We start from the raw sequence: 16,355 nt of genomic DNA, 5'->3' as shown, positions 1-16,355 counted from the left end.
ACCCATTGGTTGTTTGGGGGTATACTTAATTTCCATGTATTTGCAAACTTTTCAAAATTCCTTATTATTGATTTCTAATTTCATATCATTGTAATCAGAAAATATATCTGATGTAATTTGAGCCTTCTTGATTTTGTTAAAAATTGTTTTGTGGCATAACATATGATGTATCCTGGAGAGTGTCCCAGGTACAACTAAAAAGAATGATATTTTTCTGCTGGTAGATAATTTATTCTATATATATCTTTAGGTCCACTTGGTCTAAACTATAGTTTAAGTTTGATGTGTTCTTATTGATTTTCTGTCCATTGCTGAAGGCAGGGTGTTGAAGTCCCCTAGTATTATTGTATTAGTCTCTCATTGCTTCAGATCTCTTAATATTTTTTTTATATTTCATTGCTCAAATATTGAGTGCATATGTTTACAATTATTATATCATTTCAATGAATTGACTCCATCATTACATAATGACTTTCTCTTTTTCTTTCTTTCTTTTTGTTTCTTTTGTTTTTGTTTTGGAAACAGGGTCTTGCTCTGTCACCCAGACTGGAGTGCATGACTGTAATCATGGCTCACTGCAGCCTCGACCTCTTGGGCTCAGGCAATTCCCCCAAGTAGCTGAGATTACAGGCATGTACCACCATATCTGACTAATTTGTTGTTGTTATTTGTGACGACAGGATTACAGGATTGTGCCTCGTGTTGCCCAGGCAGGTCTCAAACTCCTGGGCTCAAGCAATAATTTCACTGATGTAAGCCACCATGCCTGGTTTTATCATGACCTTTTTTTGCCTTGTTTTGTATTATTTGATTCAAACTGTGTCTCTTCTGATGTAAGTATAGCTGTGTTTTTTCTCTTTCATTTCCATTTGCATAAAATATCTTTTTCTATCTTTTCACTTTCAGTCTATGTGTCTCCTTAAAAGTGAAGTGAGTGTCTTGTAGTTTGCATATACTTGGGTCATGTTTTTTAAATTCATTCTGCCACTCTCTGTCTTTTGATTGGAGAATTACACTTAACAATAATTACACTTAATATAATTATTTACACTTAATATAATTTACACTTAATATAATTATTGATAGGTGAGTACTTTATACAACCATTTTGTTTATTGTTTTCTGGTTGCCTAGAAAGTCTTTATTCCTTTCTCTCTTACTGTCTTCCTTTGTGACTAAGTGATTTTCTCTAGTGAAATACTTTGATTCCCTCTTTATCTTTTGTGTATTCACTATAAGTTTTTGCTTTGTGGTTAACATGAAGTTTTCACAAAACATAGTTATAACAGGCTATTTTAAGCTGATAACTTAATTTTGATTGCATACAAAAACTACACTTTATTCTCTTATTTAAAATGTTTAATGTCATAATTTACATCTTTTTTATATAGTATATAGCTTGACAAATTATTGTAGCTATGTTTTAAAAAAAAAGTCTTTTAACCTTTGTACTAGCTCTAGAAGTGATTTACACACCACCATTACAATATTAGAGTATTCTATATTTTGACCATATATTTACTTTACCAGTGAGTTTTATACTTTATTATATTTTCATATTATTAGTTGGCATTTATTTCTTTCAGCTTTAGCATTCCTTGTAAACAGTTCTGGTGGTAATGAACCTTTTCATCTTTTGTTTTCCTGGGAGAATCTTTCTCTCTCCTTTATTTCTGAAAGATAGCTTTGCTATGAAAAGTATTCTTGGTTGACAGGTTTTTCCCTGCTTCAGCACTTTGAATATTTCATCTCATTCTCTCCTGATCTGTGAGGGAGGTTTCTGCTAAAAAGTTCACTGCTATTCTTATTAAATCTCCCTCACATATTTCTTGCTTCTTTTCTTTTATCACCTTCAGGATCCTCTCTTTGTCCTTGAATCTTGACATCTTGATTATAGTATGTTTTGGTGTAGTCTTATTTGGATTGAATCTGATTGGAGGCCATTGACCTTCCTGCTCCTGGAAATTTTATGTCTTTCACCAGATTGGCAGTTTTATACTACTATTTCTTTAAATTAACTTTCTACCTTTGTCTTTCTCTTGTCTTTTATGAATTCCTATGATTCAAATATTTGCTCTTTAGATGTGTTTCATAAATCCTGTAGGTTTTCTTCATAACTTTTTATTCTTTTTTCTTTTTCTTCTCTAACTGTATTCCAAATAACCTGTCTTTGAGTTCAGATTCTTTCTTCTGCATGATCAGTTCTGCTGTTGATGCTCTCTGATGCCTTTTTAAAGTTCATTCATTGCATTTTTCAGCTCCAGAATTTGTTTGATTTTTTAAAATAATTTCAATATCTCTGTTAAACTTCTCATTTTGGTCATTTATTGTCTTCCTGATTTTAATGAATTATTTCTTTGTATTTTGTTGAGGTTTCCTGAGATTCCTTAAAACAACTATTTTCAATTCTGTGTTAGGCAGTTTGTTATCTCCATTGCTTTGGGGTCTGCTATGGGGAGATTATTGTGTTCTTTTAGTCATGTTATGTCTCTTTGGTTTTTATATTTCTTGTTGCCTTACATTTGGTCTGTGCATTTGAGAAAGTAGGGACTTACCTAGTCTTTGCAGGTGCAAGGGCAGGCTTGCTGCTGGAGTCCTCAAGCAGACTAGTCTGGTGGCTGTGGCAACCAGTGGGCAGGTCTGTGCTGGGGGTGACCTTGAGCCAGAATCTGCAGGGCTCTACACCAGTAGTGGTGCAGGCTTCTTCAGGCACTTGAGTGGGCCTGAAGCACAGTGCTATTGAAGCCAGCTTGCTGCTGGGATGGACCTAAAGCCTGGTGCCACTGAGCCCAGTTTGGCACTCAGTTTGGTCCAGATCATGGGGTCACAGAGACTGAAATAGTGCTCTAGCAGGCTGGAGACTAAGTTTTCAGAGTTGGCCTGAATCCTGGGGCTGCAGGATTTAGGTTGGGGTCACAGTGAGCTTGGAGGTTCACACCATGGGTATTGACTGGAGTCTGGGGCCTTGGGAGCCTGCCTGGCACTGGGTTGCACTGAAGATGGTTCTGTGGTTTAGGTCCAAGGCAAAGTCTGGTGCTCACTTCCTTCTCCTTTCCCCAAACATATGGTATCTCTCTCAATGCTGTGCTTCCTGGAGTTGGAGAAAGGATGACATGTGAAACTTTTCTTTCTGCCCTTTTCAATGTGCTGTTTCTTATTTCTGTGCTACACCCAGGTGGTGTCTTTCATCTGGTTTCCTCAGCTCTTGCAAAGGTATTTTCATGCATAGGCAATTGTTCACATTAGTGTTCCTGCAGGGGAAGAAGGGCTGGAGAGTCCTGTTCTGATGTCTTGCTCTGTTCCTCCCCAAATTTCTAATTATATCTTTATTTTTCTATAAGCCAAAAACTTTCCTTTGTTTTCTCATACTAACTGCCTATTTCCACCCAAGACACACAGACATTGTGCACAGCCTCTGGCTGCTTTTAACAGGTATGGGATGGAAGGGAAAGAGAGAGTGAGTCTTTTAAATGGAGGGGCTGTCCCTGAGTAGAGAATGCAAGTAGAAAGAGTGCAAAAGAGGTCAACTAAGAGAACTAAATAACAAAATACAATTGACCCTTGGACACTATGGGGGGTTAGGGGTACCAATGCCCTATACAGTCAAAAATTTGCACATAACTTTTAATTTCCCCAAAACTTAACCGCTGTTGTCCAGAATCATTACTGATAACATAAAAAGATGGTAACACATATTTTCCATATGTATTATATGCTGTATTCTCACAATAAACATCACCAAAGGAAAATGTTATTAAGAAAATCATAAGGAAGAGAAAATACATTTACTGTTTATTAAGTGGCAATAGATAATTGTAAAGATCTTTATCCTCATCATCTTCACATTGAGTAGTTTGAGGAGGAGGAGGAAGAAGAGGGTTGGTCTTACTGTCTCAGGGGCGGCAGAAGCAGAAGAAAATCTGCACACATGTGGACTCATGTAGTTCAAGCCCCTGTTGTTCAAGGGTCAACTGTACATGACTGAGACAGATTTTAGATAAAGTGACAGGGTATCTGTACATTGCCATGTTGTGGAGTTGTTGAACAGAAATACATTGCAAGTTGCTTTTTAGAAGTTGTCATGAAAACATAGAAATTATGCATGATGCTGCTTGTCATATTTGCAAAGGAAGGAGGCTCAGGTGAAAGCCCTTCAGGAAGGAATTGGCAAGTGGAGGGACTCTGGTGTGGTAGACAATGGCACTGGAAGAGACCTTTGGTAATGACTGCAGTGTTTGAAATAAGGAAAATACAGAAAGACAAAAAGCGATATAGCATTCACACATCACATGCAAAAAGATTTTTGAAAAAAGTTACTTAGAAGAAGCTTGCAGAGGTAACATTAATAATTAAGAAGTAAAGACAGACTCAAAGCAAGTAGAAAATGTAACAGAGATGGGCTGACTGCACATCATATAAGGGACAGCAGGTCTGGCATGAAATGAGGCAGGAAAGTCCCCAGGGCACAACATGTAAAGAAATTTTACTTGGCATGTGAGACTGAGCTTCCTTAAATGTCAAGGCCCCCCAAGGCACTACCTTTACTTCACGCTAGTTCTGACTCTAAGAGACAGTGATTTTTAAAAAGTATAGATAAAAAGAGTATGACTTTAGAAAAATATAGAGGGAAATAAATACCAAGAAATAGGAAAAATGGGGAGAGGCACAAAGAGAACGATGTAGAGAATGAGTTAAAGGACAATGAATGAAAAATTAGTAGAGAGTGGATCATGGAAAGAAGGGAAGAGAGAAGACATATCAAGACATTCTGATTTGAGGAGACAATAGTTGGAAATGAGGCACAGGATTTATCCTGTTACTGTTGAGAAGGACAGGGTGTCCCCTTTTCAAAATGGCCCCTGCAACTCCGCCTCTATCCCCAGATTACAATAGACCTCTCTTCAGGCACCATTTCCTCCCCATGTCTCAGTCACCATCTAGGATCTGTTGATTTCCCAACATACGTCTCCAGCTCAGACCTGTCTTCTTGACTCCTTTCCCCAATTGCCTGAAGACCTTTATTTAAAGACCTGAAGAACATCTCTCCTCAGAAGTTGCATCTGTCATCTATTGCTGTGTAATGTAACAAACCATCCTGAAACTTAGTGGCTTAAAACAATTATCATTTTATTTGCCACTTCAGTCAATCTTAACTTTAAAATATCTCTAACTTGTCCATTTATCTTCATCCCCAGCACTAACACCCTAATCCAGATCCCTGTCACTCTCACTAAAACTAGAGAAACACTCCCCTGTCTGGCCTCCAGTCTTGCTCCTCTCAAGTCTGCACTTCAGCTGAATGGACTTTTCCAAAATAGAAACCAGTTGATATGACTTTCCTGTTTGAAACTCGGTGCCTTCACGTGGCCCTTAGCAGTAGGTCAATACTGCTTGGAGTGGTGAATTGAAGGATGCCCACCATGCAGCTGCATGCTCCCCATCACCCACCTCTTACCCCTTCACGCCACATTCCCACCACCCCAAATTCCTTTACTTACTGGAATTTGGCAAACTGTCTTTCTTTCGTCTCTTTCCTTTTGCTCAATGACAGAGTTAAGCAAAAGGAAAAACAAGGAGGTGGGGTGAAGGTCTATCCACATTGCTTTTGGGAAAACAGTTTGGGATAATCTTCCAAAGTTGAAAATGCACATACCCTATAATTCAACAATTACGTTCCTCAGCAGAAACCAACAGAAGTGTGTGTTATGTTCACCAAAACACACAGAAAAGAATGTTCAGGGCAGCATTATTCATAGAAGCCAAACGTTTGAAATTGTATAAATGAATAAATACTTCACGGCTTAATTCTGTAACAGAATACTATATAGCAGTGAAAATAATTGTATAAAAATGAATGCAGATGACTTTCACAAGCATGTTGAGTAAAATATACATATAATTTGGGGGATCTGGCTTCTTTGGGGATATATATAGAGAGAGAGAGAGGGAGAGAGGAAAAGAGCAAGAGAAAAGAGAAGATGATTCTATTTATATAAATTACACAACAGGCAAAATTAATCTAGCTGTTGGAAGCCTAGATGGTAGCTGGCTTTGAGCAAGTCAGTGGAAACAGTGGGAAGTATCATTCGCAGGCTTCTGGGGTATTTCTTGATCAAAGTGATTTACTTCCTTTGTGATCATTCAAAACCGACTTTTATTCATGTGTCTTACATGACGATTATAATTTTTACTTTTTAAAAAAAGTAAAATATTAGCCATCAAAGGATGAGAAGAGTAGGAAAAGGGAAAGCTAAAAAACAAAACAGAGCCAAGAGTGGCACAAAGGAAGGAACAGACTTGACCAAAACAAACAAACAAACAAACCAACAAAAAACCAAGGAGGTGGGGTGAAAGTCTATCTCCAGCAGTGAAATTGCAGAGAGGGAGTTATTTTTTTTTTTATTGCATTTTAGGTTTTGGGGTACATGTGATGAACATGCAAGATTGTTGCATAGGTACACACATGGCAGTGTGCTTTGCTGCCTTCCGTCCCCTCACCTGTATCTGTCATTTCTCCCCATGCTATCTCTTCCCACCTCCCCACCCCCCGCCCCTCCCCCATTTCCCCCCAACAGACCCCAGTGTGTAGTGCTCCCCTCCCTGTGTCCATGTGTTCTCATTGTTCAACACCCGCCTATGAGCGAGAATATACGGTGTTTGATTTTCTGCTCTTGTGTCAGTTTGCTGAGAATGATGGTTTCCAGGTTCATCCATGTCCCTATAAAGGACGTGAACTCATCGTTTTTGATGGCTGCATAATATTCCATGGTGTATATGTACCATATTTTCCCTATCCAGTCTATCATCGTTGGGCATTTGGGTTGGTTCCAGGTCTTTGCTATTGTAAACAGTGCTGCAATGAACATTCGTGTGCACGTGTCCTTGTAGTAGAATGATTTATAATCCTTTGGATATATACCCAGTAATAGGATTGCTGGGTCAAATGGGATTTCTATTTTTAGGTCCTTGAGGAATCGCCACACTGTCTTCCACAATGGTTGAATTAATTTACATTCCCACCAACAGTGTAAAAGTGTTCCTATTTCTCCACATCCTCTCCAGCATCTGTTGTTTCCCGATTTTTTAATGATCGCCATTCTAACTGGTGTGAGATGGTATCTCAATGTGAGAGAGGGAGTTATTAATGATAGTGAAGGAAGTTCACAGGAGAGACAAATGAAAATTCTTCATTTGTTACAATTTGGCCCAGGGTCAGAGCTACACAACCACGGAGTCCAAATTAATTCCTGTTCTGTGCGACTGGTGGATATAAAGAAGGAAAAGCCGTTTTTTAATTCAAAAGTTGAGCGCCAAGCCAAAGCAAGGACCAATCATAACCAGGTGTCTGACATAATAGGTAAGGCCAACTGGGAGAATTTGTAACTGTGAGTCACAGGTTACCAGGTAAGGGGCTTGGGGACTTCATCAGGGCTCATCGGGGCAGTGCAGTTAGCTTGGGATGGGGCGCTAAGGGAAAGAGGCTGGCACCTGATGCAGTGAGTCTTCAACTTGACAGAACAAAGTCCTTAGCAATCGGGAAAATGCCAGAAGTCAGAAATGGAGGTGTTAAGTAAGAATGTCAGAGAGGCTACTTCCGAAGTCAGAGAGGGGTGCACCTGGTGACTCATACCTGTAATCCCAGAACTTTGGGAGGCTAAGGCAGGCGGATCACTTGAGTCCAGGAATTCGAGAGCAGCCTGGGCAACACAGTGAAACCCCATGTCTGCAAAAAATATAAAAATTAGTCAGGCAAGGTGGCTTATGCCTATAGTCCAAGCAACTTGGGAAGCTGAGGCAGGAGCATCATTTGAGCCCAGCATGCAGAAGGTGCAGTGAGCCAAGATTGTGCCACTGCACTCCAGCTCAGCGACAAAGCAAGACTCTGTCTCAAAAAATAAGGAAAAATATAAATAAAAATAAAGTAAGAAAGGAAGGCATAGGAGAGGAGCTTTTAAAAAGAGAAGAAGAAGATCAGGGAACCAAGGTATTCACAAGAGGAGATGTGAGGAGAAACAGACCAAGACAAAAAGAGGTATAAAGAGACACCATCACCAGAAACAGAGGCAGAAGCAGGGGAGATGGCACAACAGAGGAAAGATGAGAAATAAAATAAGAGTGATAGAAAAATGTAGGATGAGGGTTGGGATAAGAAAAGTGTCAGTGGGTGGGCACAACTGCCTCTGTGTGTCAGTTTTATCAGCTTTTTGGTTAAGAACTTAGAACAAACTGCAGGTGGTATACATTCAAGGTGCAGTTCAGGGTCTTGAGTTAACTTAGCTTCCCAGCTCTTCCTAGTGCTCTTATTGGGGAAATTTCTGGGGCATGGACTCCTTAGTCACACCCTGAGACTCTTAATGGGTTTTGCTCCTTTGCACAGTCATCAGCAGTGAGGACTCTGAAGGATCCAGTGATGTTGATGAGCCCGTAGAAGTCTGCAGCTCAGCACCGAGACGTGACCCTGGTAAGGAAAGTTGGGAGAGCAAGGCTTGGGCTGTGAGAATCTGATTTAAGAGCTACTCTTTCCTCATGCATTTTAGTCTGAGCTCATTCTACAGGCTGGGTCCAGTTTACCCTGAGATCCCATTCTTTGCATTAATTTTACTTAACCCCTTTGGAAAATGCAGGGAGACAAGAAATTGTTATAAACGTATTTTTGAGAATTAGCCTTCTTTCTTGATGGATTCTATTAATCAATATGCATACCCATACATTGATTGTATAGTAGGAATAGGCTAGCCAAGTGATGAGTTTATTTTTAAAACCAACTCGCTACTATGGCTATATAGTGTAGATTTATATTGTGATCTTTATAGAGAACAGAAAGCTAAACAATCCTTTATGGGAAGATCTTATTGTCATCTGATCACAAAGTCTGGATAGGGTCAAAAGACATTTCATCCAACTATCTGGTGTTGGCAAAAATAAACTCTTGAGATAAAGTATTCTGAAACCTGAAGTATTGTTTCTGATAGAGTTCTTCAGCAAGTCATGGCGCATTTAGTAATCTTTTGAAAGATTTTTGAAAATTGTCTTATTTTTAAATTTACAATAACCTTAAAAGGGGAAACAGAATAGAGATTGTCATCCTTATTTCCTAGATGAGAAAACACAATTACATAAATGTTTCAAAGTCATCTCCAAAATCTCATGGTAAATTAAAGGAAAGATAAGACAAGCATTCTGGATTCTAAGTTACTTCCTTTGTGAAATGAAAGAGAGCAGCATCATCAAAATCTTGTATTATCTCAATTCTATTTGCAGCATAAGATTTATAACTTTTTAGTGTGGAAATTGATTGATTTGTTTTTCCCTTTACTTTCTAGATCCAGAGGATATTAGAAACATGCCACTTTAGGGGAAATACACTAGGGAAAGACCTTAGAGTAAAGAAAAACATTACCTCATCTTGATGTTATAACAATATGTTGAATAATACATTCATTCTAATTTCTCACTGTATCTTTCAAAGTAAAATGTAAATTTGCCTTAGTGTTTAGACAGGATGTACCCTAATTTTGATCTTAGTGTAAGCAAACTGCTCTAAAAGATAGTCCCAAAATATGTATTTGGCTCAAACACAAGGGAAGATTATTTCTCAGCCTTGTAAACAATTTGGGAAGGCACTGGGTTGCTAGGAGGTAGAGGAGGCTCACACCTTTAACTGAAGATCTTCGAGGTTTCCCTGCATGAAAAATAGAAGCAGAAACAAAGGAAATGTGGAATGGCAAGTAGAAAGGATGAGAAGTGAAATAAGTATGGGAAAACAAAGGCCATGCAAACCAAAGTTTCCCTCTGGGGGCAAGAACGGAGTATCACTAACCCACAACGCAGGTAACTTGAAAGGAAAGACAAGTGTGGCCTAGGGCAGGCGAGGACTTGCATGGATTTTCAAGGTTTTCTAACTAGGGAATTTCCTACTGAATTGATTCCTTGGTTACACACTAAGACCTGTAAAGAACCCTATTCTTTTGTGCAGTGGTCAATAATGAAAACCCTTTAGAATTAAGAGAGGAAGAGGAGGACCAAGAAGCCACTTGTTCACGACCTCGGATTGTATCAGGTAAGAATATTAGAATTGCAACCTGAGAAAACATTACCACATCTTGATGTTATAAAACATTGCCTCATCTTGATATTATAAAACATTGCTTCGCCGGGCGCAGTGGCTCACGCCTGTAATCCCAGCACTTTGGGAGGCCGAGGTGGGTGAATCACGAGGTCAAAAGATCGAGACCATCCTGGTCAACATGGTGAAACCCCATCTCTACTAAAAATACAAAAAATTAGCTGGGCATGGTGGCACATGCCTGTAATCCCAGCTACTCAGGAGGCTGAGGCAGGAGAATTGCCTGAACCCAGGAGGCGGAGGTTGCGGTGAGCTGAGATCGTGCCATTGCACTCCAGCCTGGGTAACGAGTGAAACTCCATCTCAAAAAAACAAAAAAAAAAAACAAAAACAAACAAACAAAAAAAAAAAACATTGCTTCATCATGAGTACATATCCAGAGTACAAATCCAGAGGTCTGTTTCCTTGATTAATTTTATTCTGAGCGGTCTCCATATGCCTTGATTCTACAAGTTCTAGAATATCATTTGCTATGTTTAACCTCTCTGGTCCTATTGAGAAATGGAAGACATGAGGAAGGTCACATAAACTCTTGTTTAATTGGATTGGTTCAATCGATTGATATATTGAAAATGTAGCTATAATATGCTAGTAAAGTAAAAGTCTTTTTAACAACGAACTATCATATCTATTAATGCTAAAGAGTTGAAATAATGTACTTATTCTCTACTACCACCCTTTATATTTGATAGAGCATGATAAAAGCACAGTCTTTCTTTATTCTTTGATAATACTGTCTTAATTACAAGCTTAGAAAGTCTTCAAAGAATAATTTGTGATGCGATTTCATTACTGATGGGGAAAAAAGTGACTTCAACTATACCCATATTCAAAATATAGTTTACTCATTGGCTTACATTGGGATTTCTCACAGGGCTTTTGTAAATGAAGCTTCATTTTCCCATCACAAAAATTTTGACAGGGAGATAGGATAACTAGTTTATCCCTGCGTTGTAGATGAGAAAACGGGAGCTAGTGACATTTAAGAGTCATTTACCACCAGGTGCAGTGGCTCACACCTGTAATCCCAGCACTTTGAGAGGCTGAGGCAGGTGGATTGCTTGAGCTCAGGAGTTCAAGACCAGCCTGCGCAACATGGAGAAACTCCATCTCTACCAAAAATACAAAAACTAGCTGGACATGGTGGTGTGCACCTGTGATCCAGCTACTCAAGAGGCTAAGGTGAGAGAGTCACTGGAGCCTGGAAAGTCGGGGCTGCAGTGAGTTACGATTGTGTCACTACACTCTAACGTGGGTGACAGAGTGAGACCTTGTCTCGAAAATAAGTAAATAAATATAAAAGAATGAGATCATGTCTTTTGAGAGAACATAAATGGAACTGAAGGCGATTATCCTTAGCCAACTGACACAGGAACAGAAAACCAAATACCACATGTTCTCACCCGTAAGTGGGAGCTGAATGACAATAACTTACGAACACAAAAAAGAAAACAGCAGACACTGGGGTCTACTTGAGGGTGGAGGGTGGGAGGAGAAAGAGGAGCAGAAAAGATAACAATTGAGTGCTGGGCTTAATACCTGGGTGATGAAATCATCTGTACAACAAACTCCTGTGACATACATTTACCCATGTGACAAACCTTCACATGTACCCACAAACCTAAAATGAAAGTTGAAAAAAATAATTTAAAAAAGGCATTTGCAATTAATACACACAGAAGATTGCAGGGAGAGCTGGGCAGAATCCCAGCATTATGATCCCGAACCCCCGGAACTAGATTCACTAGAAGGAGAGAGAAAAATGCTCATCAAAACTTCATCATTAACCCAAGCCCATTTGCTGTGTCAGTGGTCATAGAATTTATAAGTCTCTTGTATACAAATAACGGGTTTCTCTCTATTATTTTTTTACAGAGCACAGGGATTGCAGAAAATCGCCTATATTCAGAGAAAGCTTTAGGAAAAGAGGTAAGAGAAAATACAACTCTTCATGGTTCGAAATGAACAATATTGTCTACAAAAGAGTCCGTCTAATTCCTTGCTATATCCTTCAGAATAGAATACAAATTTGCTTTAAATTTCAGTGGTTCCTATTTTAGCTTTCGTATTAGTTAGGTTGACTAACTGCTGTAAACCCAAAGAAGTCAATGACTCCAACACAATAGAGGGTTTTTTATTTTTGTAGTAGAAATTTATTTTTTTAACTGAGTATTTCAAGGATTTTTAGATGGGAGAGAGGTTGCACTCTGCTCCAAGCAGTTCTTCAGGATAGCAGGCAAGTAGAAGATCTGCCTTCTTCAATCCCAGACTTCCATGGTTGCCCTGAGAGAGAAGCAAATTTATAAATAAATACAAATCCGTATACAAAAACTACAACATATCCATAAAGAGACACGTAAACAAAGAAAGATAACATGGTATAAGATGACAGAGGGCCAAGACAAAGCAGAGATACCCAGTGGGGCTAAAAGTCTCTCAGCCTCAAGCTCAAGTGGCAGTGAGGGATAAAATACTAACCTTGAGCCACACAAATTTGAATCAAAAGATGGATGATGGAGGTCTGAAGGCACGGACATTCTTGCCCTGAAGTTTCAGAGCATTGCAAAATTTTTCCTAGTTTCCTTTTCATGGAATATTCTTCTGTCTTGGTTCCTTTGTCGTATATTGAGACCTCCAAAAGACATTTGCTCCTTTCTGCAGTGATAGGACAAGACCATGACTCTTCAGAATCCAGTGAGGAGGAGGCAACTCCAGAAGTCTTAAGCTGGGCACTGCACGGCAAGAAGGGTAAGAACAGCCCCCTTGACTTCAGGGCTCTGACTTCAGAGAGCCTCTTCCCTGGTGCACTGTGTTCTGAGCACACACAACAGCTATGGTCTCGTTAAGACCAGGAGTCAGTTCTCTGCATCTATTTCATCTGGCCATTTTGAAAAATGCAAAGAAAGAAGTCTTTGCATTTGGACTATAAATTCAGGCTTAACAAGATGGTTGTGGTTGAGTGGCAGTGCCCTGTTTACTACATACTGTTTATATTAGTCCATTTTCATGTTGCTGATAAAGATATGCCTGAGACTGGGTAATTTACAAAAGAAAGAGATTTAATGGACTTACAGTTCCACGTCTGGGGAGTCTTCACGATCATGACAGAAGGTGAAAGGTACATCTCTCTTGGTGGCAGACAAGAGAAGACGGCTTGTGCTGGGAAACTCACCCTTATATAATAGTTCAGATGTCATGAGACATATTCACTATCACAAGAACAGCACAGGAAAGACCTGTCCCTGTGATTCAATTACCTCCCACTGGGTACCTCCTACAATACATGAGAATTCAAGATAAAATTTGGGTGGGGACACAGCTAAACCATATCATTGCCAGACCTAACTCCAATGTGTTGGATTTATTGTATCAATTTCTACTTTTGCCCATTCCTTATTTTGTAGAGAAGAGAATGTACAATAGTCTGTTATTTCTTGACTTTGTCACAAACTTGCTCAAAATTCCAAAGCCGCTGGTCATACTCTCTAGTTATTGACAGAAAGAAAGGCTCCTAGTTCTTACCAGCAAATTCAGTTCATAACTTTTGACAGATGGCCCCTAACATGATATTGGCCAAATAGTGATATTTGAAAATATATTTGAAAGTAAGATCTTCTTGCATCTTTACAACAATAAAAAAGGTGGGCAAGATAACTATTTTTCCCCCCATTTCACAGATGGGGAAACTCAGGCACACTTAATGATCTATTTTCTTTGCACATCACATATGGAAAGTTATAGGAAGAGACAAGACTAGCAGCCTGAACTCTTCATAAATGTTCATAATTCTGTATAAAACCTTTAAAGCCAGATGTACTTCAAAGCTCAAAAAACCTTTTATTATTTTAGAAAGACAATGTGGTTTATATTCTACATATAGCAAAAACCCTACTAGGATCCAAGGCAGAATCCTATTCTCAAATATACTAATGTTTCTGCAGCAAATTATATAAATATTCACACCAAATATAGTAAGACATGAACTCATGGCAACTCAAGTCCAGATTCCCTGCCAAATTAGCTGCAAATCTATGAAAACAATATTGGTTATCAAAATTTCTTTGAGGCCAGGTGCAGTGGCTCAGGCCTGTAATCCCAACACTTTGGGAGGGTGAGGCATGTGGATCTTTTGAGCCCAGGAGTTCAAGACCAGCCTAGGAAACGTGCCAAAACCCCATTTCTACAAAAAAAATACAAAAATTTAGCTAGATGTGGTGGTGCGTGCCTGTAGTCCCAATGACTTGGAAGGCTGAAGTGGAAGGATCATTTGAGTCTAGAAGGTTGAGACTGCAGTGAACTGAGATTGCACCACTGCCCTCCAGTTTGGCTGACAGAGTGAGACCCTGTCTCAAAAAAAAAAAAAAAAGTCTTTGATTTTGCAATTAGGGCTAAAGGATTGTGGGTCTACACTCCATTTGATAATAATCCCCTTCCCTTTGATGGGAAGAGACAGAAATGATCCTGTGGAATATTTATAGTTCAAATTCTGTCAACAGTGTAAGTAGTCATAAGATTTATAGATTTTTTTAATTAGACATTATTGGTTTGGTTTTCCTTTATTTTCTAGATCCTATGACTTCTGGAAGTACATCTACTTGGAGAATACACAACAGAAAGAGACGTAAGAGCAATTAAAAACCCTCGATGTAACAAATACCTTTCTTTGCTACAAAAGCTATGTTCCCTTTTTTTTCCATAGCCTTTAAAACAAAAAAAATAATTTGTTGGGATTTTAGATGTTTTGCATTTTACATTTTCACTTAGATGAATTGGGCTGGTATAAAAATAAGCCTCAAAATGTTCAAAGGCACAAGTGCAACACAAGTTTATTTTTCACTCACATAACTAGGATAAAGTAGTTCCTGAGTGGAAGGGGTGCCCACACAGTCATATAAGGCTCAGCTGATGGAGGCTCTGACACTCTTAAGATATTGCTTCCATGGTTCCCTTGGATAAGATACTGAGATGGAAGCAGAAGTATGTACAAACAAATGAAAGTGTAAGAAATGTAAGAAACAACATCGTCCTCAGCGCCAGCCTCAGAGATGGCTGCTGGAGCAATCTTGACCAACAGGTCAGATGATCAAAGCCAAAGGGTGGCCTAGTGATAGGACCTTGTCCTTGTCCTATCTGTCTAAGTGGACAAACTCCTACACAAGCTTCTCTTCTCCAGTTTTTCTTTTGAAGAATTCCCTGCTGGTTCCGAAGACTCAGACAAAGACTGTTAAGGAATTTTTTTTTTCTGCAGGTCTCAGCAATACTCACTTTTCAGAGCTGAGTGATGGAGAAGAGCCTCAGGAAACCTGCAGCTCACCCCTAAGAAGTGAGTCAGGTAAAGAAGATTAGGATGCCAAGACTTGGCCTGCAGAATGTCAGGAATCTGAATTAAAAGCTACTGTTTCCAGACCCTTTTTATTCTGAGCACCTTGACTGCCTTGTATCCAGTTCATCTGGGAACTCCTTTTTGCATTTTAGAAAATGAAAGGAGGCAGGAAATTATGATAAACTCATGTTTAACAGGATGAGTCTCACCGACTAAATGTATGTAATTATATATTGCTGTTGTAGAAGAAATAAATAGCAAATCTGTTTTTAAAACCTGCTCTCATTCCTGTTAACACTAAGATCTTAGGTTTTTATAATAATAAATGGGTTGACATCAATGTCATTTGTAATTGTAAAACCACTAAAGACAACTGCTCCTACTATGTAATTATAGACAGAAATAAAAACTTCAGATCAAACACTCTCAAACTTTAGTATAGTTTTTGACAGATGTCCTTCATCATGTAATTGGATTATATTGTGTTATTTCAAAATATTTTGGCAAATAAGATCTTATTTTGTCATCACAAAATTTTTAAGACATAGGCAAACTCTTACTATACCCATTTTGGGGTGAGGGAAATAGATGTACAGATGTCATTGCAAAATTTTTAAGACATAGGCAGGCTAACTCTCACTATACCCATTTTGGGGTGAGGAAATAGATGTATAGAAGTATTAGGGCCAAAAAGCTTAAGGAACAATAGAGACTAGCAACCCAGGTGTCTCATGTGGTTGACTTTTATATGTAACAGACAGAAAGATAATAGCTGTATCATTTAAGTCAAAGTCCAGAGAAGATGCCCAAGGAACACAGATATTCACGGGAGACTATACCAGTGCCTGATGCAAGAAAGCTTATTTAACAACAACTGTGTGTGTGTGTATACATGCATATATTTGT

General features: G+C 38.9%; 1 protein-coding gene across 18 annotated transcripts in view; it reads left to right on the top strand.

Moving 5' to 3' along the window:
* The window catches only part of SP100 (SP100 nuclear antigen), a 116,408-nt gene that overhangs the window by 42,754 nt on the left and 57,299 nt on the right, over positions 1 to 16,355 (top strand). For 15 of the 18 annotated variants that reach the window (XM_074398873.1, XM_074398870.1, XM_074398884.1 and 12 more), the window contains 8 exons: positions 526 to 630; positions 7,211 to 7,357; positions 8,378 to 8,461; positions 9,977 to 10,060; positions 12,002 to 12,055; positions 12,788 to 12,874; positions 14,694 to 14,747; positions 15,375 to 15,458. In XM_074398873.1, the coding sequence (XP_074254974.1) occupies positions 526 to 630; positions 7,211 to 7,357; positions 8,378 to 8,461; positions 9,977 to 10,060; positions 12,002 to 12,055; positions 12,788 to 12,874; positions 14,694 to 14,747; positions 15,375 to 15,458 (699 nt within the window). The remainder of the gene's footprint in view (positions 1 to 525; positions 631 to 7,210; positions 7,358 to 8,377; positions 8,462 to 9,976; positions 10,061 to 12,001; positions 12,056 to 12,787; positions 12,875 to 14,693; positions 14,748 to 15,374; positions 15,459 to 16,355) is intronic. The other 3 variants (XM_074398871.1, XM_074398868.1, XM_074398876.1) reach the window with 2 other exon arrangements.

This window comes from Saimiri boliviensis, chromosome 5, assembly GCF_048565385.1.
Source record: "Saimiri boliviensis isolate mSaiBol1 chromosome 5, mSaiBol1.pri, whole genome shotgun sequence".
Classification (NCBI taxonomy): domain Eukaryota; kingdom Metazoa; phylum Chordata; class Mammalia; order Primates; family Cebidae; genus Saimiri; species Saimiri boliviensis.
The sequence above is the reverse complement of the archived record's forward strand: the minus strand, read 5'-3'. Positions and strand labels throughout refer to the sequence as shown.